The sequence below is a fragment of the Pogoniulus pusillus genome, chromosome 26 (genome assembly GCF_015220805.1).
Source record: "Pogoniulus pusillus isolate bPogPus1 chromosome 26, bPogPus1.pri, whole genome shotgun sequence".
NCBI lineage: Eukaryota > Metazoa > Chordata > Aves > Piciformes > Lybiidae > Pogoniulus > Pogoniulus pusillus.
Genome location: NC_087289.1, coordinates 7,746,412 through 7,769,326, shown reverse-complemented (window position 1 = coordinate 7,769,326; position 22,915 = coordinate 7,746,412). Strand labels below are relative to the sequence as shown.

The following is a 22,915-nucleotide window of genomic DNA, read 5'->3' as shown; positions in this document are numbered from 1 at the left end:
TTCATTACTTGTGTTCAGTTCGGGTGCAGTTCTTACACTACTTCTAAAAGATATTTAACTGTATGATGACCTTTGAGTAAAAAGTTAAGAAGATCAGATCAATCATAGCTTCTTCAGGAAGCTAAGTCATTAGTCATTTTCCCTTTGGAGCTTTCATTAGTTTAGTTCTGTTTGAACTAAGACTAAAGCATGTCTTATTTTCTTGAAAAAAAGAACTGTATCCCAGTGGATAAAGCATAGTTCCCTGCCATGACTTGGGAAGAATTTGCCTTTATCTGCGTGAGGATAAGGCTTTTCAGATTGTTCCCAGGGTAGTTTTGTATCCTCCACTTGGAAAGATCTAAAAGACTTCTAAAACCTTGTTTCAGAAACTGATGTCAGACTCTTGAGACAGATCCACCTTTTGTAACAGAAGTGCCTTCCACTGGTGTATAGACACTAGGTAGATGTTAGCAAAACATTTTCACTCCAATCTGTAGCCTCAAGTCTTGTTTCACATTCACGTAGAGGTCTAAATCCTTCTGTTAGACTCTTCAAGTAACGTACACGTGTCTTGATAATATGAGCTACTGTGTGAAGTAACCAGAACATCAATAGACAGGTAGACAGTAATTAAAAGCCAGAAAGCTATCTACTAGTTTTCAGTTGACATCCACACCAATTTTTAGAGAGAGAAAATTACCAACTGAGGACTGAGAATACTTTGTCCAGGTTGGCTTGATGTGCTGTCTCCTGTGGGGTGTGAATGAGTCATGCAGGTCCTACTTGCGTAAAAGTTCTGAGTGCTTGTGGCCAAGTGCAGATATGCATACGAGTGTGCTGGAGATCTGCAGTTCCTGGCAGTAATTTGTTTTATTATCCTGACTGCTGTGGAGCAGTCACTGTTCCTTCATCTTTATTTGGGAAAGAATTGCTAACATATTTCTGAGGCAAATGTTGTAGTAAATTGTGTCCTACTGATAGAGTTCATTGAAGATGAAAAATTGCTAATGAGTGTTGAAGTTTGTATCATTTTATCAGCTGCTGTGCACAGGCAGCATAGTCTCTGCTCCCCACGACTTCCTGTTCATCTGCTTTCCCCACTTTATTGCTTGTTTCATTATCATGAAATCCAGTTCACCCTTATTTCTCTTGGCATTGTTCTGACCTCTGCCAGAAGTAAAGGCTTGTAAGTTTTCCAGTCTTCTAGAACTTCCTTAATCTGAAAGATGCAGGAGCTGGTGGTAGACTTTCTTCATGTGTTGTCTTAAAAATATTGGATGGAAGGGCTGAGACAGTGTAAACTGGAAACTGAATAAAAACTGCCATTACATTATTTGATACTTAGTCCTAATTGAGGCTTTGTTTCTTGTTTCAGATCTGTATAGCCTCACTTAACAGTTGATTTCTGTCATTTAATAACAAAGCTTTAAGAGAGCACCTCACTAACCAATGACACTGTCCTTTGTTCAAAAACATTGTATGTGAGCTGTGGTCAGAAACCATCATTCTAAAAGGAGGTGCTCTGGCTGTACTACCTTGCAGTTTGGAGGTGATTTGATTAGGACAGATTCCTTAGTGTGGTCCACCGTTCCTCTGTAGAATTCAGGTTGCACTAGTATTGTGTAACACTAGGGAAATCACAGTTTGAAGGTGCTAATTATTCAGGATGTCAAGCATAAGATGGGAGGGAAGCGGTAGGATGTTTTTTAGGGAAAACAGAAAACTCCTCTATGTGTAGCCGTTTCTAAACAGCTTGTTATGCTGTGTTTGGGTGCGCCTATACCTTCCTGTAATGCTGTGGCTCCTTTAAATCACCAGTTTGCCCAGCCACTGCCAAATTGCCCTAGAATTCAGAGCACTGTGCTCTGAACATAGCCCCCCTTCTTTCTGCAGTGAGTCCCTTTGCTGAAGATACAGCTGGTTTAGTTGTGCCATGAGTGTGCACACACCTAGAGGAGCAGCTGCTTTTTTCACTTGGGCAGTGTATTATTCACTGAGGATTCATGTATTTGTAAACAGCACTTGGTTTTCAGACTTGCCTGCAAAATGGATCTGTCACAAGAAGAATTCTCTGGTAGTCTCATTTTCTTTTCATTTTCTTGAATACAGAGTAAGAGAACAGAAACTTGGTAGAGGAGAGAGCTTCTAACAGGTTTTTAGTTCATGCTTTTCTGAAAAATCAGTACAGCTTTCTTAGGGAAATGACTAAAGCCAGTCACTCACTGCTTACAGTGAGCCTGTAAAGTTCTGTGGAGTACTTCAGCCTTGGATGTGTCTTATCTTTATCAGGTGACATAATTTAGATACTGTCAAGAGACAAAAAAGGGATGAAAATTCAATTTCTCCACCATTTTTTCTACCTGTAGTCCTCTGGGCAGTGTAATAATGTATTTATTACATGTTAAAAAATGCTGAAAACTGTGAAATAAATGTATCTCTTTGACAATATTGATGGTAGTACAGTTTCTGTGGAGAGAAAAAAAAGGATGTTTCTGAAGCAGCTCAAAGTAAAATACAGAGGTTAAACTATAGTTTTGCTTATAGCCATACAACTAAGCATTCACTGTAAAGTCAGGTGAAATAAGATACAATCCAAAGCTACTTTTAACGTAATGCTCTTGTAAGTTTCTGTGAATGCTGGTAGGAGCTCTTGCAGATTCATTTGTTTTCAGTACAGATCTTTGTAGAAACTGTTACATTGATTATTAATCATTATTTTATAATAGACTCCAGAGTTGAAATTTTTCTGCTTCCAGAGTTGAAATGTTTCTGCTTTTGGGATGAGAGAAGAAAATTATCTTTTTTTCCTGGATTAATGTCAACCAGAAACTGCTTCAAGATACATCTTTCAGATATTTTATGTCTGGGGTTTACTAGTGATGGGTTGCAGATAGTATTTTAAAATGTCTTGAAATAACATGGGAAAAGTTTATTGCTGATGCTTTGCTTTGCTACTGTGTTTTGTCGCTGGCCATTTTCCTTGATGATTTCTTTGGCATTTGCTTCAAAACTGGATTGACCTTGTCTCACTCTTCCTCTCCTTCTGAAAATCAGCTTGATATTTTTTTAATACTTGTAGCTGTTTCTACAAGGCTCTACTTGTGACATATTTGTATTCATAAGTAAGCTCCATTTTTATATATTTTTAAATTCATTTCCAGACTGCCGATGCAGTAAAAAAGGCTAGAAGTTACTTGGAATTTGTGGAGGATTTTATTCAAGTTCCCAGAAATCTTGTTGGTATGTAATACTGCTAAAACTTGGGGAAGGAGAGCCTGATCAGCATGACTGTGCAAAGAGGATTTAATGCCAGTTCGATATTTGACTTCTCCATTTAAGTAGAAAGTGATTAATCTTTTACAGCTGTATGTATCAGAGAATTAGTATGGAATTACATGTTCCTGAATAATATGTTGTCAGGATTTTAACACTTAAAATGACTTGATTACAGACTTGTACTATCTAATTCAATGGTAATATTTGAAGTTCAGCTTCTAGTAAAACATGGTTTGCTATATTGATCACTCAGTGCAACTGAGTTCCAGAATGCAATATGGAAGTGCTGTAGCTGAGATGTAACAGTGATGCAATGGAGCTCCATGTTATTGCTCCCTCCTGGGTTCAGATGTGTCAGAGGTGGTGGTTGGTTGATGTTGGGCAGCTTTACAAACCAGCAGTGCCTGTGGGTCTCATCCTGTTTGGAAATGGGCATTTTTCCATGTTTCAGCTTTATGAAATGTAGCCTCCTAAAACTTGTAAATGCATATTGTGGAAGCTACTCAAAGGCGAGGTTAACCTCCTGTAGTTTAGGCTTAGAGCTTGCCTCTTGTAGACTATATAATTTTAAGTGATTCATATGCAAAATCCTGAAAATGAGGCTTTCAGGGTTTTATAATTCAAGTTAAGATGTAGTGTTTCATTGTTTGTTTTTTTCAGTAGTATCTCTGCAAACTGTTTCTGATGCAACTTGATAGCTCTGTTGACGTTAAGGCTTGTTTTAAGATCCAGCTAATTATTTTGTATGTGAAAACATTTTGGTTGTTTCCATAATCTCATTCAGCAAACCTAGATGCACCAGGGAACTTTGTTAATGGAAATTTCTGAGAAGTTTGGATGGCATTAACCAGTGTGAATATAGCTGTATCACAATTATGGCACTAAGAATAATGCATTTAACTGAAAATGCTGCTTTTGGACAACTGCAATACCAGTTCATGACAAAGGCAGGCATCTCACCCAGAGTGCCTGTAGTCATGTATGTAAACAGGCAGGTATTTAGCTGCCCTGTGTGAAGACACCCAAGTTGAGAGGAGCGTCATGATTATTAATGACTCAGATGTAAGATCCTGCACTGTGCCCGGTGCATCTTTCCATACCAGATTGCAGAGTACCATCTGTTGAACTGCGAGTTTTAGCTGCTGGGACTGAGTGCTTTCCCAAATGCTGGCTAACCATTATCCATAGAAAAATGTCAAACATTGTAATAAGTCTGATTTATTTTAGTAGTAATAATAGGATCACAATGCCAATTGAAATCCTAGATGTACAGAATTGTCAGCTGTAGCATGTTTTAAGACAAAAATAATATACCCTCCTGAGCTCTTTAAACTGTTGAGAAAAGGAGACAGGATTTTTATTGCTTTCTGCACTTTGTATGACATTGAAAGAATGTACATTATGGAGAACTGTCACATCGTTTTGATGGTTAGACTCTTTTTTCACAGGCTATGTCCTCCTTCACTCATAATTTGAGTGTTTTTAAGTGCCAGATTGAAGAAATGTTTCCTATAAGTTAAAAGAAGAGAGAAAATATCTTTTGTGTAGGGGAGCAGAGTCACTTTTTTGAGGTTTAAACATACAAGTTTTGAAGAACCTTTTGGTTTAGATCCCCACATGATCACTTATACTGTAAAGATAATAAGGGAAGTGTGGGTGCTGCTCATGTCTTCTGTAAAGGCAAAATGAATTTGTAGAAAACAAGGATTTTTTAACTTTTTTTTACTTTCTCTTAAGAAAAAGGAAGTAATACCCTTGTCAAAGTGTCAGAAAAGAGTGAATGAGGGTACAGATGGAGACAGAAGGTCCAAATAATCTTTATATATTAACCTGAATTAAGCATTTGCAAAATTGTTGTATCATTTTAGTCCAGTTCTATTTGAAACTTGTGTGTAGCAGTGTTCTTCATCAGTACTTGTCATTCTATGTATATATATATACCCATTGGTTTGGAAGCTTTCACTTTTTATGCCACATGATGGGGGGTTCTTGGGATTTTTTGTGCCTCTGGAGTAGGCCAAAATTTGTTTCAAATTGAGCAGTGAAGTCAGTTGGTTGTTACAAATAATATGTAACTTTAAACATCAAGAAGCCTGTTAATTTATTTTGCACGTGGGTGCAAAATTAACCATTCTTACCCTCTGAAGGAAAAGTTATTGGAAAAAATGGAAAAGTCATTCAGGAGATTGTAGACAAGTCTGGAGTCGTCAGGGTGAGAATTGAAGGAGATAGTGAAAATAAACTGCCCCGTGAAGACGTAAGTACTTTCTTCTTTCTTCCTATGATTAGCTTTTTATTTGCAATACCAGTCATGTTTAATCCTTCAGCAAAGGATGTGTAGAACAATGTATACTCAGAAGGTGAGAATTTTTGGTGCACAACTGAAATTGAAGTGCTGCTGTATGGTGTCAGAATGGGTTTGCTGTTTCACCTCTGCATCGTTACGCAGTTTATAAATACAGTGTTTGTGGCATATGCACCTTTCTTTTTCATGGTCAGTGTGGAACGGTGCTGATGTCCATGCTCAAAAATACAGTGTCTGTTTCAGGTGGTTTTCTAGGATAGAACATGAGCTTATGTTCTCATGAAGAAAAGAGAAAAGCTTTTAATGGTACTTCATGTTGTAAAGTTGGTTTAATTAACCACTGGATGCTTCTTGGTAAACTGTGGATACTTCTACACACCTACTGTGATAAGCACACAGCAGTAGTGTTGGGTGAAGAGGAATATAAATGCTGTATGTTAGGCTTTTGGGAAAGCTGGATGGTTTTAAAGTCCATAACATAGAAATTGTGAGCCTCACCCCAGTCTAATTTATTTCAAGTGTATTTTTGCAGCCCATGATTTAGTTATTGTCTTTGCTTGTTCATCTCGCTTTTGTAATTTAAACAGACTGTTTTTATAATTTAAACAAAAGGCATTATTCTGATGATGATGTTCTTTCTGCAAATAAAATCTGACATTGTGTTTCTGTAGGGAATGGTACCCTTTGTATTTGTTGGTACTAAAGAAAGCATTGGCAATGTCCAAGTTCTTCTAGAATACCACATTGCGTATCTAAAGGTAAGTGGATTTCAGAGGGAGGAACCTATAGAGGAAACTTCAGTTGAAGTAACAGGATTTTTTTGCAGCCACTTTGAGATTTGTAGTTGATAAACTGTTCCTCTGTATATTGAGGTTTAAGGTTTGGTGGCACCTCCTTGCCCATAGGTGTCACTTAGTCCTTTCTGTCCATTACTGTGGTTACCTATAGCTGTTGATGTTGAAAGAATATACTGTGAGGAACACTGGCTTAAATGATAGGTAGTTGGGAAGTAATATGCAGATTTTTGTCTGTTGATGTTCTGTTAATGCTCTATTGAGGTGTGATGAAATTTCTTAATAGTAGCACACTGATGCTGTGTAGTATTAGAACAGTTATCCAGTTCAGTTGGCTTTATGTGGAGTTGTGGTGTTGACTTAAAAATACTTTGTCAGTGTACTGTTTTAAAATGTGATGAGGATACAAGTGGTAAAGAGTGGTTTAATAGGGTAATAATACTCTGCATGGTGATCTGAGACAACATAATAGACTTCTTCCAAAACTGTAGAACTCATGCTTGAATTCTGTTGTTTGCAGTCACCTTCAAGGTGGTGTTAATTCTCCTACAGGAATGCTATATTTTAGGATGACTGATGGATGACAATGTTTTGTGAGGGAAAAGAACATTTTTTCATCAGCAGGGATGTTTTTTGTTTCTTGTTATGTAGGAGGTAGAACAATTAAGACTGGAAAGGCTCCAGATTGATGAACAGTTGCGTCAGATCGGGATGGGTTTCAGACCTCCTTCTGCCAGAGTTCCTGAAAAGGAGAAGGGTTACACAACTGACGAGAGCACCCTCTCCTCAGTGCAAGGCTCCCGGTCCTACAGCGGAAGAGGGAGAGGCCGCAGGGGCCCCAATTACACATCTGGCTACGGTGAGTTTTTTTCAGCATCTGAAGGGGGCTACAAAAAATATAGGGAGGGATTTTTTAGGGTATCAGGCAGTGACAGGACTAGGGGGAAGGGAGCAAAGCTGGAGGTGGGGAGATGCAGACTGGGCATGAGAAGGAATTTCTTCACCGTGAGAGTCTAAAATGGGTTGCCCAGAGAGATGGTTGAGGCCCCATCCCTGGAGGTGTTTAAAGCCAGACTGGATGAGGCTCTGGCCAGACTGACTCTAGGGTAGGGTGTCCCTGCCCATGGCAGGGGGGTTGAAACTAGGTGATCCTTGTGGTCCCTTCCAACCCTGACTGATTCTATGATCTGCTGCAAACAAGTTATCAGGAATCTATCGTGTCCAGCATTTAACATAGCTGAGTGAAGGTAGGGTTGAAAATTCAGAATTGCTGTTCTGTTTTCTGCATGACTCAAAACAACTCATTAGGTTTACATTCTTGATGAAGTTTTGAATTGAAGAAAACAAACTGAAGTCTTGTAAGTTCATGTCCTTCAATAGTAGTAGTGACCTTGTACAATGTGGTAAAGAGAGCTACAGATACTCTTCAGGAGACCTGAGGGTAAAAAAAAACATGGCGTTACCATTATCTGTTTTGATTGAGGAGGAATAAAAATTGCTTGTCTGTCATCATGAGCACCTTGGGAATGTATTTTTGAAAAGTAAACCAAAATAATTTGAAACTGAGCCAGTAAGAAGTTCTGCCTCTTCTTGTAATTATTTTATTTAATGTTTAGATTTTAATTAAACTGAGTTTGTTTAAGATGTAGTGAGGTCTTCTGATGCATTTCTAAAATTAACAAGAAAGTGTAGTCAGCTCCCTATCGGTGTGTACATCTTTTCATTCAGCAGCAGCTCCCAAATGGAGACAGTCTCCTTTTGAATATAGACAAAGTAATGTAGGTGCTTGAATAAATATGGGGAAATACCCATTTATTTAATACAGGAAATCACTCTTGATTGTCTGTGTGTAGCTCACTCACAATAAAGAACAGACACTTGTGATTCTTTTGGATATTTCAGTCTGTCGCTGACTGTAGCTTCCAGGAGCAGGTCCTGTTGTTCAGGTTCATTCTGATGACAATGTTGATGTTTGTAACTTCAGTTTTTACTATTTCACAACAAATTGTTTGACTAAACTTGTTTTAGGGTACAGGTGTTCAGCTTGTTTATATACAAACACACTCGAGGTACAAAAAACCACTGTTGTGGGTTCCTCCCCACCTCCCAGTATGGCAAGAATTGCATGTTAAAACCTTATGGATCTAAATCTCCTTATTTCAGAATGATTAGTAGAGAGAGTTTTTAGGCTGTTTAAAATAAATAGTAGGCCTTTAAATTTTCAAGTAGTAAAAAGCTGTGTGGGTTGGGTTAGCTCAGAGATGGTGAGATATTAGGGATGCTATTTAGTATAAACAGTTAAATCGTTCGAGTAGCTTTGCAACAGCCAGAAGAGGTTGCTTAGCAACAGCTATCAGCTATAAGGTGGCAAAGTTGTCCTTGGGAATTTCAGAGAAGTTGCCTAGAAACTGCACCAAATGCCTGCAGTGAATACACAAAGAGAGGAAATGCTGTTTAATCCTTGATTTATCCATGTACATATATTACAGCTTGGGCAATCTTTTTGCCCTTATTTTGCATGTTATTACAAACAAACTTATGTTGAGAATCTTAGAAACTCAAGTAACTTATACTCTGTATTTTATATGTGCATGTATTTTTATAATTGAATATGATACAAAATTTTACTTCCATTTATTTTTATAAGTAATTACATTGTCTGTGTGTCTGTATGGCCATGCTGTTTGGAACACCTTTGAGAATCTGAAACCAGAACACAATCCCAGTTTTCATATTAATTTCCAATTTTCTTTTCCTTCTCATACAAGGTACAAACTCTGAGCTCTCTAATCCCTCTGAAACAGAGTCTGAGAGAAAAGATGAACTTAGTGACTGGTCCTTGGCAGGAGAAGATGACAGAGAAAGCAGACATCAACGTGACAATAGACGGCGTCCTGGAGGACGAGGACGCAGTGTCTCTGGAGGTCGTGGGCGTGGTGGACCTCGTGGTGGCAAGTCATCCATTAGCTCTGGTACTGCATTTGGAATGTATTTTGAATTCAGTTCTTGGGTTTGGTGCTGGCCCTATAACCTGTTACTCTTAGGAATGACTCCATTTTTACATTGTAGTCTTAACAGTCAATTTCAGTCGAAGTGTGTGATAGCTTCTTGTCACACACTGTTGTTAGATTTCTATTGGCTTATCTGCTCACAGTGATCTTCATTTCCTTCCTCTGATGCACATGCATAGTATTGTCAAAGTTTAGATTGCTTTGGCATGTTACCTGCCTTCTGAGTTAAGCTTATGTTGAGATACAGAATGGGAGAAGAAATCATGGAATAGAGGTTACTTTTTTCAGAATTTGACTGTGCTAATTCATAGGACTCTTAAGTGTCAAAAGTGCCATGCTGCTCTGAAGTGAAAGGTCTCCACACAGTTTGCAGTAAAAGTTCTTTAAATGCCACCTTGGAAATCTTTGTGATGGAAGTAATAGAAGAGGCTGTTGTGGTGGCTTGGAATGCTTACCATTGGATTAGTCAGAGAGAAGCCAGTACAAAATCCTAAATTCTGTAGTTCTATGTATTTCACCTTGTGTAAGATTGCTTTGTATTTTGAAACTTACAAGTACCAGTGTCAGTCAGCCTGGAAATTAAATTATGTTTAATATATAATATTAATATATGTATTTAATATCTTAAATGAAAACGTCTTTGCTTTAGTGCTGAAGGATCCAGACAGCAACCCATACAGCCTGCTGGATAACACAGAGTCAGACCAGACAGTGGATACGGATGCTAGTGAGTCTCACCACAGTAGTAACCGTCGCAGGAGGTCACGCCGGCGAAGGACCGATGAAGACGCTGTTCTTATGGATGGAATGACAGAGTCTGATACAGCTTCTGTTAATGAGAATGGTTTAGGTATGTAAAACAGCTGGGTGAGAGTCCCAGAACAAGCTAAGAAAAAAAATGTGTTGTCTGTGTAAGTGTAGTGAAATACTTGTTTGTTTTTGTTAGTGATGAATTGTGCTGTTGAAGGTTGCTGTCCGATTAAAGAAAGACTTCCTCCATGGTTCTGCCATGAAATCTCTTTACTGAGCTCCGTCAGTATTTTTGTGTGCCTCTTTTTAAAAAACTGTCTGGCAGAGACACCAACTCCCTGTTTCTCATTAGTAATTGTTTTCATGGAAACAGTGCTGTTGGATTGACGTTCTGTTTTGTCCTTGGTGACCTCGGTCTCAGTGGAGGAAAGCTTCTTCAGTAGCTGTTAATTTGTCTCTACCCAGCTTCTGCTGAAGTACTTTACTTTCCCTCAGTAAATTATCTTGATGCTCACTGGGACAAGCATATAATCTGTTGCTTAATACTCTAGAAAACTCCTTTTTTATGGGTTATGTGACTAAAATTTGACACGTGGTTACTACTTAGTAAAAATCTGAGGTCACTAAGTGTATGCCTAAGCCAAAAAGTAAAAACAAGGGTTTGCATTCTTGTGTATGTTTTCGGTATGAAATTGCTGTTTTCCTCTAGCTTGTCTTATTTAGCCTGTCTTAAAAAAAAAAAAAAAAGGCAATTGTAAATGCCCCATGCTGAAACTGCTGAAGAATTGATTGATTGATTTATTTTATCATCAGAAATAGTTCATGGTAAACTTTGCAATTGCAGATGATAGTGACAAAAAACCCCAGCGACGCAATCGTAGCCGCAGGCGTCGCTTCAGGGGTCAGGCAGAAGATAGACAGCCAGGTAATTCGAGTGGAGCTGTGGGTAATCTCAGGGTCAAAAGCATGAGAGAATGTTGTGTCTGCTGATTTACAATATAGCTGTGTAATACAAAAAGGTTACTTGACTAATAAGACTACTAGACAAAGATGGAAGACATCTCTTCTACTAGAAGAACTTACAAAAGTTCTTAATCTGCCTAATGACACTAATTTATAATGTCTAACTTTTTGCTTGGACATACAAGTTATGCTTCTGATCCAGTTCTCATTGAAGACAACAGTCAAACTGCTGTTGAGTTCAGTGGTCCAGGATCATGACAAACCTGATGGTGTATGATCTGCACTCACTTGCATCTGTGCGCTTGCACGGAACGTGACACAACCTTTTCAGCGCTGGCTGAGAAGCGAGGAGCTGGGATGGCAGGGTCTGGGTGACTGAGCAGAGCACTGTGGGGGAGCTCACTGGTGTCCGCTGGTCCTGTGCCCCTGTCAAACTGCTGCTATCACTCCTCAGCTTTTGTGAATATTTGCAAGTCATCTACAAACTGAGGGTGGGAAGGAGGAGGAATTTAAGTGAAATTGCATGTTTCAAGTTTTTTTTGTTGTGGCTTGTTGCATTCCTTTTGTGTGTACTAACACTTGAAACGTTAAAGGTGAACTAGTTAATTTTGAATAGAATGCCCTCTTTAGAAAGTACTTGTTACATACATGGTGTGAGGTAGTAACAGAAGGTCTTCCAGATTGGCAACTTCCAAATTTCACCTGTATTTGTCTTCCTTGTATCTGTGGTGCTAATACAACATTTGATTAAGAAGAAAAAAGTTGTTGCATTACACTAACTAAAACTTTGGGGAAGAGAAGACCCAAACATCCCACCCCCTAGAAAAAAAAAAACCCAAACAAAACCAGAACATCCCATTACCTCTCACCAGTCTAGTTTTGTAAAGTGATACAAGTTTATAAAGGGGCACAAAAAGTGAAAATGAGATTCAGCTAGCAACCTAAAGGGATGTTAGACATCTCTACAAAAGCTATGGTATTTCTCTTTTAAATCCAAGTATCCTAAGAGCAAAACAATTCCCTAGACAAGATTTGTCAGTTATTTTCTGTTGATGTCTTTGTTTAAGATATCATTTTCAGTTTGCCTAATAAATATTTTGAAATACAACAGTAAGAGCATGGGTAGTTACAGTGTTTTTGTGGAAAATGCTCTAACAATTCAGTCTCCTTATAAATCCTTAGTTGTGTAGTGAGTGAAAATAAGACAGATTTCCTCCCCAAATGTTAACAATGTACTTTGCTCGTCTAGTTGTATTATTTGATTTACTTTGCTATATACTTTGGGTTCTTGCTACACATAGGAGTATTAAGAATCGGTGTCCTATACTGTGTGCATAAAACATGGCTCATCTTTACATTAAAGGAGTTGGGTACAGAACCTAATTTTAAAGCCCAGTTCTCCTTGTGCAGAATCTCAACAGCTATAAAAGGACCCAGTTATAGTGAGCCCAGTTACTGTAACAGAAGATGCATGTGCTCTACTTCTGACTTGTTTTTTTTTAGCACAGCCATTCCTAGATCCAGAAAAACAGTTCACCTGAATGCATGAAATACTAAATATGACTGTTCAACAGATAATGCTTGCCAACCCTAATGTGCTTTAGCTCATCAAAGATACACGTGTGTATTTAAATCTGTAGTACTATGCATTCTAAAGATAGAATTGACTCTCAATTGGTGTGGTTACAAGAGGGCGGGATAAGACAGAACCAGGCTACAAGAGGCTGAGGTGGTAAGAAGAAAAGAGGTCAGAAAACCCCTGGCCAGCATCCAGTAAGTGTGGCCGTACCAGTGCAAACATGGCTGTCCCGCTTCCGAGTAGGGGCTGACACAGGCCTGCTTCCAGTGTCTGCACACAGCACCATGAACCCCCTCCCACGGGCCAGGGTTAACTCTGTGGATTGCATTTTGAGTACCAGGAGGAGGGCAAGTTCTCTGGCCAGTTGCTTCAGGAAGTAACAAAGCTGTGAAGGCTGCTTTATCGTAAGTGATACCATACTCTGAACCTCCCCCAGTTCTCTTCATATTTAACTGACCTTCATTTTGTAAGCATGAAATTCTTCACTGCTTAGGACAGTAAAACCCCAATGAGAAACTGTCTGAACTTTAAAGAGCCTTCAGTCTGTTCCCCTGAAATCTAACACAGAGAGCCCTTATTTTCCAGTAAATTTCCAATTGGACCAAAATTATTGGTTTATTAATTCTTAAGATTCCACCTTCAGATTGTCACCACTGATTTTAGTGCAAATTGTATTTAACAGAAGCAAATTGATCCTTGCTATGCAGTCACTACCTGTAAGCGTGAAGGCCTTTTGTCTCCCAGCTATAGCGTAACTTGCACAGAGAAGTCATTTGAAGCTTAATGCCAAACTGTATTTCTGACGTGAGCATCACTGTAATTTTTTTCCTTGAACAGTAACAGTAGCTGATTATATATCACGAGCTGAATCTCAAAGTAGACAGAGAAACCCTCCAAAGGAGCCACTAGCCAAAACCAAGAAAGAAACGGTGAGATGATTGATTTTCTTTTTTGTTTTTGTGTGTGTGCTTCCTTTTTTCCTTTTCTCTTACAGCGAGATAGTAGAAGAATGCTTTGTTTAGATGACTCTCACTTGACTACAAATGCATTTGAGTTTTAAACAAATCATTAAAAGCAGCAGCAACAGCCCTGGGTAAACAGAGCTGATGTTCACTTGCAGACTGTCATTGCCGACTTTAGTGGCCAGTGTAATGCTCAAATTAACTCTTCACACATTGTAAATTACTACACTTAGTAATGCAGCATTATAGTAAGATGTGAATTACCCATAGATGAGTCTTGGGAGCTAACTTTTAAAGACTTTAGAGAGAATACAATATAAGGTAACATGTTTAGCAAGTTGTACCAAATACTGTAGAAAGAATTAGTGTTGCAAGTGGTAGATTTGAGATTTGTTCTCCTTAAAAGTTCAGTGACATTATATATATGTATCATAAAAAATAATATTCACTACTGACTAAAGTAGAATTCCTCCACTTCTGAAGTGACAATGCACTTATTGCCACAAGTTATGGCAGAGTTTAGCAAAGTAAGAAAGATCCATTGCTAGATTATTAACAATCTGCTCTTACTCTGTAGATTTGAAGGGGAAGTAAATGCTTTTCAGGTAACTTCTTCATTGGCCTAGACAAATGGAAGTGGTGAATTAAAGCATTTTGGATGTGCTGGGGGTGTGCTGTCTCAGGGTTGCTTCAGTGTGATTTCCTCACAAGTGTCTGATACCTTCTCCGTTACAGGATACATCTGTAAGTAGTAGGATGCTGTAAGTGACAGGATCCTGGCACAGACAGACAAGAGGGGTCTTCCTGTTGCACAGCTGCTGTGTGAGCCAGAGGGAAATTCAGGTAACACTGTATTTTAATCGAATTTTTAACATTGCCCTGGTTTTGGTTTTGCCAGGCAAAAGATGCGATTGATGAAAACAGCCCCTCTGAAAAGGCAGTGAATGGTCCTGCTACAACTCCTGGGGATGAGCCTTCTAAACTACAGCACAGTCCTGATGAGAAGAAAGTTACTGTTCAGGAGGATGGGAATAACCAGGAAGAAGCAGTACTGAATGGTGTTTCATAAACTGAAGTTCCTAGTTTACAGTTCTTTTACTTTACATTTAAAATAGTGCTTGTATAAGCTTGCCAAAGATAGAATATGGATCGCCAGTCTTGACACCGCACTTTCAGTTCCTCCATTTTGGAATACAGAAAGGGGAGGGATCCTGAAGAAATCATATGTTAAACATACTTTGACACCTACTGTGTTATAAATATATCATCAGATGTGCCTTGAGATAGTATATGTAACATTTAAATAAACAAAATTGCTGGCTATAGGAAATGTTATTTTGTTTTCAAAATATGGCAAAGATGTGAGGGGGATCCCTAACATAATACTCTCTATGAAAGCATTAGCTGCTTTTGTTACATTTTTAATAATATGCAACCACTTCTTCACCTGAGGAATACTAGAAAGAAATGCAGTCTAAAATATTTTGCACTGAAATGTAATTTCTCCATTAGTTTAGTCTGGAAACTGGTCTGTTTTAATACATGTTTTTTAAATGCTGTATGTAGAGGAAAAATCTGCAGACCACTGGAATACATTTGTTAAATTCTCATAATCTGCAGGGATACTGGGTGACATTGGCAGTGACTGTTCTACATTGAGGCTTTGTTTGGTTTATTTATTAAACTGTACAGTATTTAAAAATCAAACATAGCTTTAGTTAACACTAAGCTGAATTAGTCATGTCCATTAAGACATAACCTGAACTACTGAAAAGATCAATTTCCAGAAAGTTTATTCTGTATAAACTACATATGTTAGTCCTTAGTAGAGTATTTTTATTTTTGTTTTGGTTGTTTGATGTGCAATATGTTTTTTTTTGTATGCTGGTAGTAAAAGAAAATAAAACTTTGATCTTCCATCTGTTGACTGTTTCTATCAAAAATTTAAATTACAATTGACTTGAAACTTTTCAAGCTGTTAACACCAACAATTGGAATTCGCGTTTAAAGCAGCTTGAACCTTTAACTCTTTCCTAAGAGTTTTCTAACAAACCTTCCATTCTTTAAGGAGGTGATTTTAAAACCTCAGTTAACAAGTCTAAAACCAGACTCCATTCGTTGGAGAATCACATACCCTGACTAACATATATAGGAATTAATGCAGATGCATTTTGTGTTTGAGAAGTTAGCAGTGTGACACACTAACCCTTCTTTTCAGGCATGTCAGCAGGAACAGCGAAACAGAAAACAGGTGTGGACAAAAAACTTTGGGTAAGGAGGAGATGTACTTAAAAGTCAGAGCGAGCTGCTTGTGATGACTTGAAAAAGACTCTGTCCTGATTTTATCTAGAAAAGAGTAAGGACAGAAATGCCCTAAAGCAACCTCTGCCTCCAGGTGCTGCACTCAACACTGCCAACTATGAAATGTGTTTCATTTCAGGAGGTGTGCTGTTTTTCATGTAGGTGTTGATGCTCATCAACAATCTACTCTCTTGGAGAACAAATACGTTTAATTTACCTGAGTTGTACACAAGTATCTCTCCTGATAAGGCAGTCACCATACTGGAGAAAAACTTAATAGCTTTTCTTCCTTTCCTGTTAGGTTTTAAATGTCAGTAGTATTTGGCAGGGGAAACGGCTACAGCACCATTGTGCTGCATGGCAATGTTCCAGGTCCTTTTTTTCCCACCTGTAACAAAGCAGTTACTACCCCCTCTCTGCAGGTTTTAAATACCTTCCATTCCCTACTCACTAATCTGCTTCTCTCTTTTGAAGGTATGACACTCTTCCTTACTGCTGTTCTGGCAATACTTACTAAACAGCCTAGCACTAGCCTACAAAAATGCAGTGACAGCAGCCAAGACTGACAGAGAGGATGCAGGACTGTGTATGGTATTACTCAAGTCACAACGGCTCTGAAACCCACTGCATTTACGAACACACAGCACTTGCAGGAAAGACTGGGGAGATTCTTGCGAGTATAACAGAGCCCTTCTGATACTTGCATCTGCTGGGGCATGTTTGGCTTCACGCAGCAGGAGACCTTCTGCTTGGTATTCTCAACATAAAGAGCTCCTGGTTCTCAGGTACTATAAATGCACACCTTGCTCTCTGAATTCTTTGTAGTGTAAGAGAATGTATAACACTACAGTACTTATTACAAACTTAGAATTTATTATATGCTATAAAATCCATGAAAAAAGTCTCTGACACTTGGGAAGTTGAACCAACCTTGTTTTTCACAAGGCCGAGACAAGTGCGTACATGGTTTACTTTATTTCTTTACTCAGACTACCACACATCAGTCATAAAACTCCTGATTTCCACTCCCCACTCAGATCAGCTCCTCATGCAAACTTTGGCATATGAAAGAGCAGCAGCATGACCTTTAAACACAGCTAGTTCAGCAAAAATTAGGTAATGGCACAGAAGTCTACCTGCATCTGGTAACATGCATCAGCCAAAGTTATTCTTTTACACTTAAAATTATTTATGAGTGGCAGATTTTGCTGTGTTATAAAGAAGAGCTATGAAAAACACTTTAAGCTTCACTCCCGCAAACATTTCCCTCAAAAGTGATTAAGAAATGAGTGGGGAAGGAAGCACCTCCCTGAATTCATACTTCATTTCTGATTTTTAAGTCAAAGACTGACATTAGAACTTTTTAAAAGCCATTTATCAAAAATAATTTTCTTGGACACACTCTCTGATTTTCTTCATTTTTTAGCTTGATCTTCCAGTAAATCCTTTGCTTCATTGATTTTGGCTGCTACATATGGAGAGCCACCTACAAGAAAGATAATCTCATGTCAGATCAAATGCAAAAAATATTTTCTCCTGTTAATAATGTAGACAGGAGGAGGAAGAGACTGCTCTGAAAGTTACTCAGGTTAAAGACCAGGCTGCATGACTGAGTAGCATTACTGGAGTGGGTTTTTTTCTGCCGTTTTATCAGTTACAAGTTAATTGGTCACTAATGATTTCAAGCATAGAGTTTGTTAAGGATACAGAAGCATTAAACTAACAGGTCTCCAAGGTAAACTTTTCACCCCTTAAGTCAAGGCCAGTGTAGGAATCACTGCTGTACCAATGGAATAGCTCAGGTTTTAAACATGAGATACACGATTTAGGAAGTCACTGCAACAGAATCCATAATGGAAATACACAGACACTATAACAATGAGTGGAAAGACCTGCAGGGCATAGTGATGTTTACTATTTGCTAGTACTAGAAACACTATTTACTTGAAGCTTAATTTAACTTACTTAGGCCATGTAAAACATAGGAAGCAGTCCTCGCAGGCTTTGGACTGCTATTTTTAGGTTCTGCACATATCCAATACAGTTAATTTTGAAGTTGACTTCTGCTAAGTATTTTCTATGAAAGGCATAGCTCAAGGATTTACCTTGGATTTGGGTACATAAAAGTAATCAACAGTGACTTGAAAGAAAGATATTTTACCTTTTACATGAGGATTAAGAAGTTAAACACCAAGTACCAACACATGCTTCTGACTCACTGAAGTAAACAGAATTTAGAGCAGACTCAGAAGCCTCAAGTTATTAACTTTTAACTAGATGCTGAACCTTCAGAGTACCACAAAAACCAAACATTTCATAGGCTAGTGTTTTCAACAGACACAGAAGCCTAATACTGCCATTTATGGTTAATTCCTAATGCATTCAGATGAACTCAGGCTCACATGGTACCTAAAACACACAAATACACTCTGGGCTTTCATCTAAAATTACAGCAATTTTAAGTCTTGTTTTAACATCCTGTGTTAATCTCTTCAGCACAGCAGATAGAGCAAGAAGCTGACTTGCTGGATCTGGCAGCTTGCTTTAGAGCATTCAAACACAAAAATGTGCTCCAAAACCCTAAGGGTTATGGCACCCTAAAATTAATTTTCACTCAAGAGCTTTAGAGGGTACTTTTTTGGTAGCTGAGGCAGTTGTATGTCAGTCACTTCTTCCCTACAATTCAATTAATCTGTGTTAAAAAGATGCATTAATGAATCAATGTGACTTAATTTACTTACCTTTATCTGGATGATTCAGTAGCATTATCCGTCTATGGGCTTCTCTAATTTTACTTCTATTGGCTGTAGGGCTTTAAAAGAGAGAAGAAACTAACTTCAAGGAACCTCATCAATTCCCCCCAAGATGTCTCAGAAGAAGTAAGCACTCTTATCCATAAGCCCTTTAGCTTACACATATCATTTCCTGTTATTCTTAAGTCCTGGGAAGGGTTTCTAAGATTTTTCCAGAAGTCTGTAAGCTCAGGAGGAAGTGCTCTAGCAGTCTAATGTTGGGGAGGAGGGGGCTGTGTGTGTCATTCACACAGCTGGAAAGGAACAAAAATGTGTCGTCACATTTTTAGTTGGACAACTTCCTAAAATGAGTAAAATAGAATTTGCTCTTTTTTTTGTTTGTTTTTAAACCAAACAAACTTTGTATACAAAATTTACAGTTGGAAGTTGCCTTAAAAGAGAAATGCTTCTTACTCTTTATCTTACTAGATAAATTTGTCTACTTAGTCTGAAGTTTCCAAGTTTAGGCAAGAGAGCTACTGCTCTAAGATACAATATCCATGATGTTCTAGAATAAGCAATGAATTTACTCTACATGCAAGAAGTCAGTCTGCAGCAGCTTAGTCAGAAATTTACTAGCAATGACAGGAACCACGGAGTAAAGCTCAAAGCTTCCTGAAAAGGGCATATTTACCTGGACCTGTATGTGGCTTTTGAATGTGCCAGGGATGTGCAGGTGTATGGATGTCCCTAAAGCCAGAGTAAGCTTTAAGCTAATTAACATGCAGCAGAGGATCCCAAGTACAGAAAATCCTGAATGGTCACTTCATATGCCTCAAATGGGCAGTGACATTCCCAGGAGAAGCTGGGCACAGGAGAGTCCTAAGCACTGACAACCGTGTCCTTCTCAAAGCAGCCCAGCAACTAGTTAACACCACAGCCTCCTTTCTATAAACCTTCATTTCTAACACATTTCCTTTTACCTCACTCCTAGTATTAAAGCTGCTTCTCGTTTAGTCATTTTGGGTTCAAATCCACCTCTATAATAACCACTGAAGGCCTGAAAGAGAGCACAAGTTAGTTTAAGAACCACTAATTTGTACCAGTTAAGCTATTATTGCTTTAGTAGCTGCTTTTAGTCTCTATTAAATACTGTAAAGCCTCTTTTGCACCTGTAATAAATTGAGTTGAAGCAGAGTATCTTAAGTTATACTTAAGTTTGCCAAAATAAGTTCTGTTACTCAAACATCACCAAAATTGCTGATATTAATTCTGTTATTACTGACAAAACTATATTTAGGAGATACAGCAGTGTTCTACAGAGATACAGTCTGTAGTTATCTCACTAAATAGAGTGATCATAGAATCATTGATAAAACAAAAACTTACAGGTTTTGGTAGATTCTGAAGTGCTTGTTTCACTTGTGGCTCCATTTGCTTCATAGCTTTTACTGCATAGCGACCTTAAATGAATCAGTGTGGAACAAGGCTAAATATGGTGTTGCACAAAAGATTGCAATTCAGTACAAGTGGTAACTTGGGGATTAGAACATGGGGAGGGACATGAAAGAGTAAGAACTCTGATCTTAATTACACACACATTTCTCGATACAGGCTCTCTCCAAAAAAGTGTCCTGTATCTGCTATTAAAATACCTTAGAATTCTTCAGTATTGAAGCAGACAATGAGAAGCACAACTGGCTGCTCAGTGCCCTCCTTCCCATCATCTACAAACCTGCAAATCCAGCTGCTGCTATAGTCAAGCCAACTGCCACCATTGTGCTGGCCTACACAGGGAAGACATAAAAGTACTTGTTTACCAAAGGAAAAGAGGAGAGGGAACAAAAAAAGGCAACCCGACCCGGCAATCTCTAGAGAGGCTCAAACACCGAAGTCGAAATCGGGAAAGCGATCATAACACGACTCAGTTCTGCCATGCCCCTCTTAAGTGACCACAGGTGAACGGCCACAGCAGCGCAGCTGTGGCAGCAGCAGGGCTGGGGGTCGGACGCGCTTGGGAGAAGCTGGACCCACCCACAGCTGCGGGGAACAAGCAAAACCCCGCCCGGGAGCACCATCCGCCCTTCGGCTCGGAGAAGGGGCAGGAGCCATGGGCGCGCTGCGGCCTGCGCGGCGCAGGCCACCGAGCCCCTCAGCACCGCGGCTGGGGCGGGCCAAGGACGTGCCGAGCACCGCGGCCCGGGGAAGGGGATCGGAGCTGCTCGCCCAGCCACAAGCGGCTCCTGGCTCCTCCGGCAACGCTGGCTGGGCCAGGGCCCCCCTCGCACTCACCATGGCTGCCCCGGTGCCGGCCCCGCGCACTGGCGATCGCCGGCCGCGCTGGCGCTGGGCCCCGGGCCCCGGCTCGCCGTACGGCACCCGGGCCGGCCGCAAAGCCACCGGCGGCTGCCGTAAAGCAGCGCGGGGCGGGGGCGGGCGGGGAGCAGGGGCGGGAGCGCGGCGGGCGGGGCCCGGCGGGGCGGTGAGGGCTGTTGGCGAGCAGGGCCGGCAGAGCTGGCAGGGGCGCGGGAGCAGCCCCAGGAGGCCTTTGCCTACGCAAAGAAAGTGTCCTGGGGGGCGGCTGGGCCCTCCGGGCTTGTGCGGGACCTGGCTGGTCGCCGGTTGGCGCGGTTCGGCGCGGAGGTGGCAGCGGTGGCTGGCTGCAGAGATGAGCTGTGGGCAAGCCTTTGGCTTTGGGCAGGAACTGCTGCGGAAGGAGCAGAGTGCAGCGCTTCGGCGTTAGGAAACTCATAGTACATACCCTACTCTTGGTGCACATGAGCGGTTCTGTCCCTGGTCTAGAGCCTCCGCACATTCGATTCTTAGCAAACGTACTTTTCGTCCCATTTTTCGTGTTTTAGTAGTCTGCCCCAGCTCTCTGACCAGTCAGTTTTTCTGTGAGCTGTGCTCTTGCCACATTCTTTCTGCCCTTGCCTCTTCAACCATCTGATCCTGGACATTGCTGCGCTAATGGAATCGTCCCTGCTGCGCTGTCAGCTCAGGGGACTGACCAGAGCACTCCGGCGGCCTGTGGGAATGTCATGGCAGGCACTGGTTCCAGATGGACAGGCTCAGTTACTCGATTGCCAAGAGATTAGCACGAAACGAGGGAGAATGACAGGCCTGGCACTTAACTTTGACTGTTATTAATAACCTAGTGTCATCTGTTAATAATACAGAGCACACCGGTGGAGTGTCTGTAATCCCAGTCTGGAGTCACAACTCTGGAAACTGGATAATGTGGTAGTGAGACCTTTAGCCCTAAGGTACTATTTCAAACTGTTCCCAACTCAAAGCTCTGAGCACTGCTGTCTGATACTTAGCTTGCAGGAGTGAAAAGCTTCAGTGTCATCCTCTGTGCTTGCAGAACATGTCAGTGTCCTCATGGGCTCCTGGAGGACCTAGTGATCAAAGGCAGCTGGCTTTTGGTTGCTTAAGGCCCCGGACTCACAAGCCTTCACGTAAGTAGTTTATTTAGTGTGAGAGCTGATGGTTGGCTAAGCAGCTTGTAATTTTGCTGCCTCTTGCAGTGAAAGATAGAATTTTTCTGTTGTATAGTTTCTGCGACTACTGAGTTCACATTGAATATGTCAGAACTTCATTTTGAGCTCTAATTGTAGTTTGCTTCCTTTTTTTATTCACTCAAGTTTCAAGTGTCTGATTTAATACCTTCTGAGGTAATGTTTGGAGGTAGTCCCCTGTCTCCATCCTTCCCTGTCATCCAAATAACACTACAAGAAAATCACTTGCCTTTTAAAGAGCGTAGAAGAAACCTTTTGTGCGTGTCCCTTACACTGCTGCACAACTGTTTTATGGGATGGAAGTAAAAGAAAACTCTTGAATTTGATTCCTTTATCAAATATGTTTGTTGCAGAGCACTAGGCTTCTGACAGCCCTATTAAGACCTTCTTTATTATGGAGAGAGGAGCTATCAAGTGGCAGACAAGTAGGCATTTGTTTTAGTGTGTGTGTGGGGAAAGTCTGTAGAGATGTACATCTGGTAGCTAACCAGAGTTTCTTCATGTAGAAGATTTGTTTTTAGGGTGGTTTCCTCTTTGTCCCTTTGCAATCAAAACACAGCTGTACAAAAACAGTGTGTGTGGGTGGTGGTCATGACTCTACCAGGATTAGTGTTTAATGTTTTGTATCATCTAAACCAATAAAGTAGGAAACGGACTTCTTCCCTGTAGTCAATTACACAAGGCTTCCTTCTTCCACTGTGACAGAGCATTTTTGTTCGATCTGGATACTTTCTGTTGT

At 40.1% G+C, this 22,915-nt stretch overlaps 2 protein-coding genes across 4 annotated transcripts in view; one reads left to right on the top strand and one right to left on the bottom strand.

Moving 5' to 3' along the window:
- Nucleotides 1-15,541, top strand: part of FXR1 (FMR1 autosomal homolog 1) — a 35,839-nt gene extending 20,298 nt beyond the window's left edge. Inside the window, exons 9-17 of one of the 2 annotated variants that reach the window (XM_064165576.1) lie at nt 3,144-3,222; nt 5,406-5,515; nt 6,235-6,321; nt 7,009-7,216; nt 9,126-9,329; nt 10,018-10,218; nt 10,963-11,043; nt 13,498-13,589; nt 14,521-15,541. In XM_064165576.1, coding sequence (XP_064021646.1) covers nt 3,144-3,222; nt 5,406-5,515; nt 6,235-6,321; nt 7,009-7,216; nt 9,126-9,329; nt 10,018-10,218; nt 10,963-11,043; nt 13,498-13,589; nt 14,521-14,691 — 1,233 coding nt within the window. In that variant the 3' untranslated portion in view covers nt 14,692-15,541. The remainder of the gene's footprint in view (nt 1-3,143; nt 3,223-5,405; nt 5,516-6,234; nt 6,322-7,008; nt 7,217-9,125; nt 9,330-10,017; nt 10,219-10,962; nt 11,044-13,497; nt 13,590-14,520) is intronic. The other variant, XM_064165577.1, reaches the window with a different exon arrangement.
- Nucleotides 15,542-16,776: 1,235 nt separating this feature from the next.
- Nucleotides 16,777-21,055, bottom strand: DNAJC19 (DnaJ heat shock protein family (Hsp40) member C19). 2 transcript variants are annotated; one of them, XM_064165579.1, is made up of 6 exons: nt 20,948-21,055; nt 20,391-20,442; nt 20,045-20,118; nt 19,639-19,715; nt 18,665-18,735; nt 16,777-17,409 (listed from the first exon to the last, which is right to left on the bottom strand). In XM_064165579.1, exons 1-6 carry the CDS (start codon nt 20,948-20,950, stop codon nt 17,339-17,341), a joined length of 348 nt encoding a protein of 115 aa, XP_064021649.1. In that variant the 5' UTR covers nt 20,951-21,055; the 3' UTR covers nt 16,777-17,338. The 2 variants fall into 2 exon arrangements, with proteins under 2 accessions (XP_064021649.1, XP_064021651.1); XM_064165581.1 differs by lacking the exons at nt 20,391-20,442; nt 20,948-21,055 and adding an exon at nt 20,311-20,331.
- Nucleotides 21,056-22,915: the final 1,860 nt, after the last annotated feature.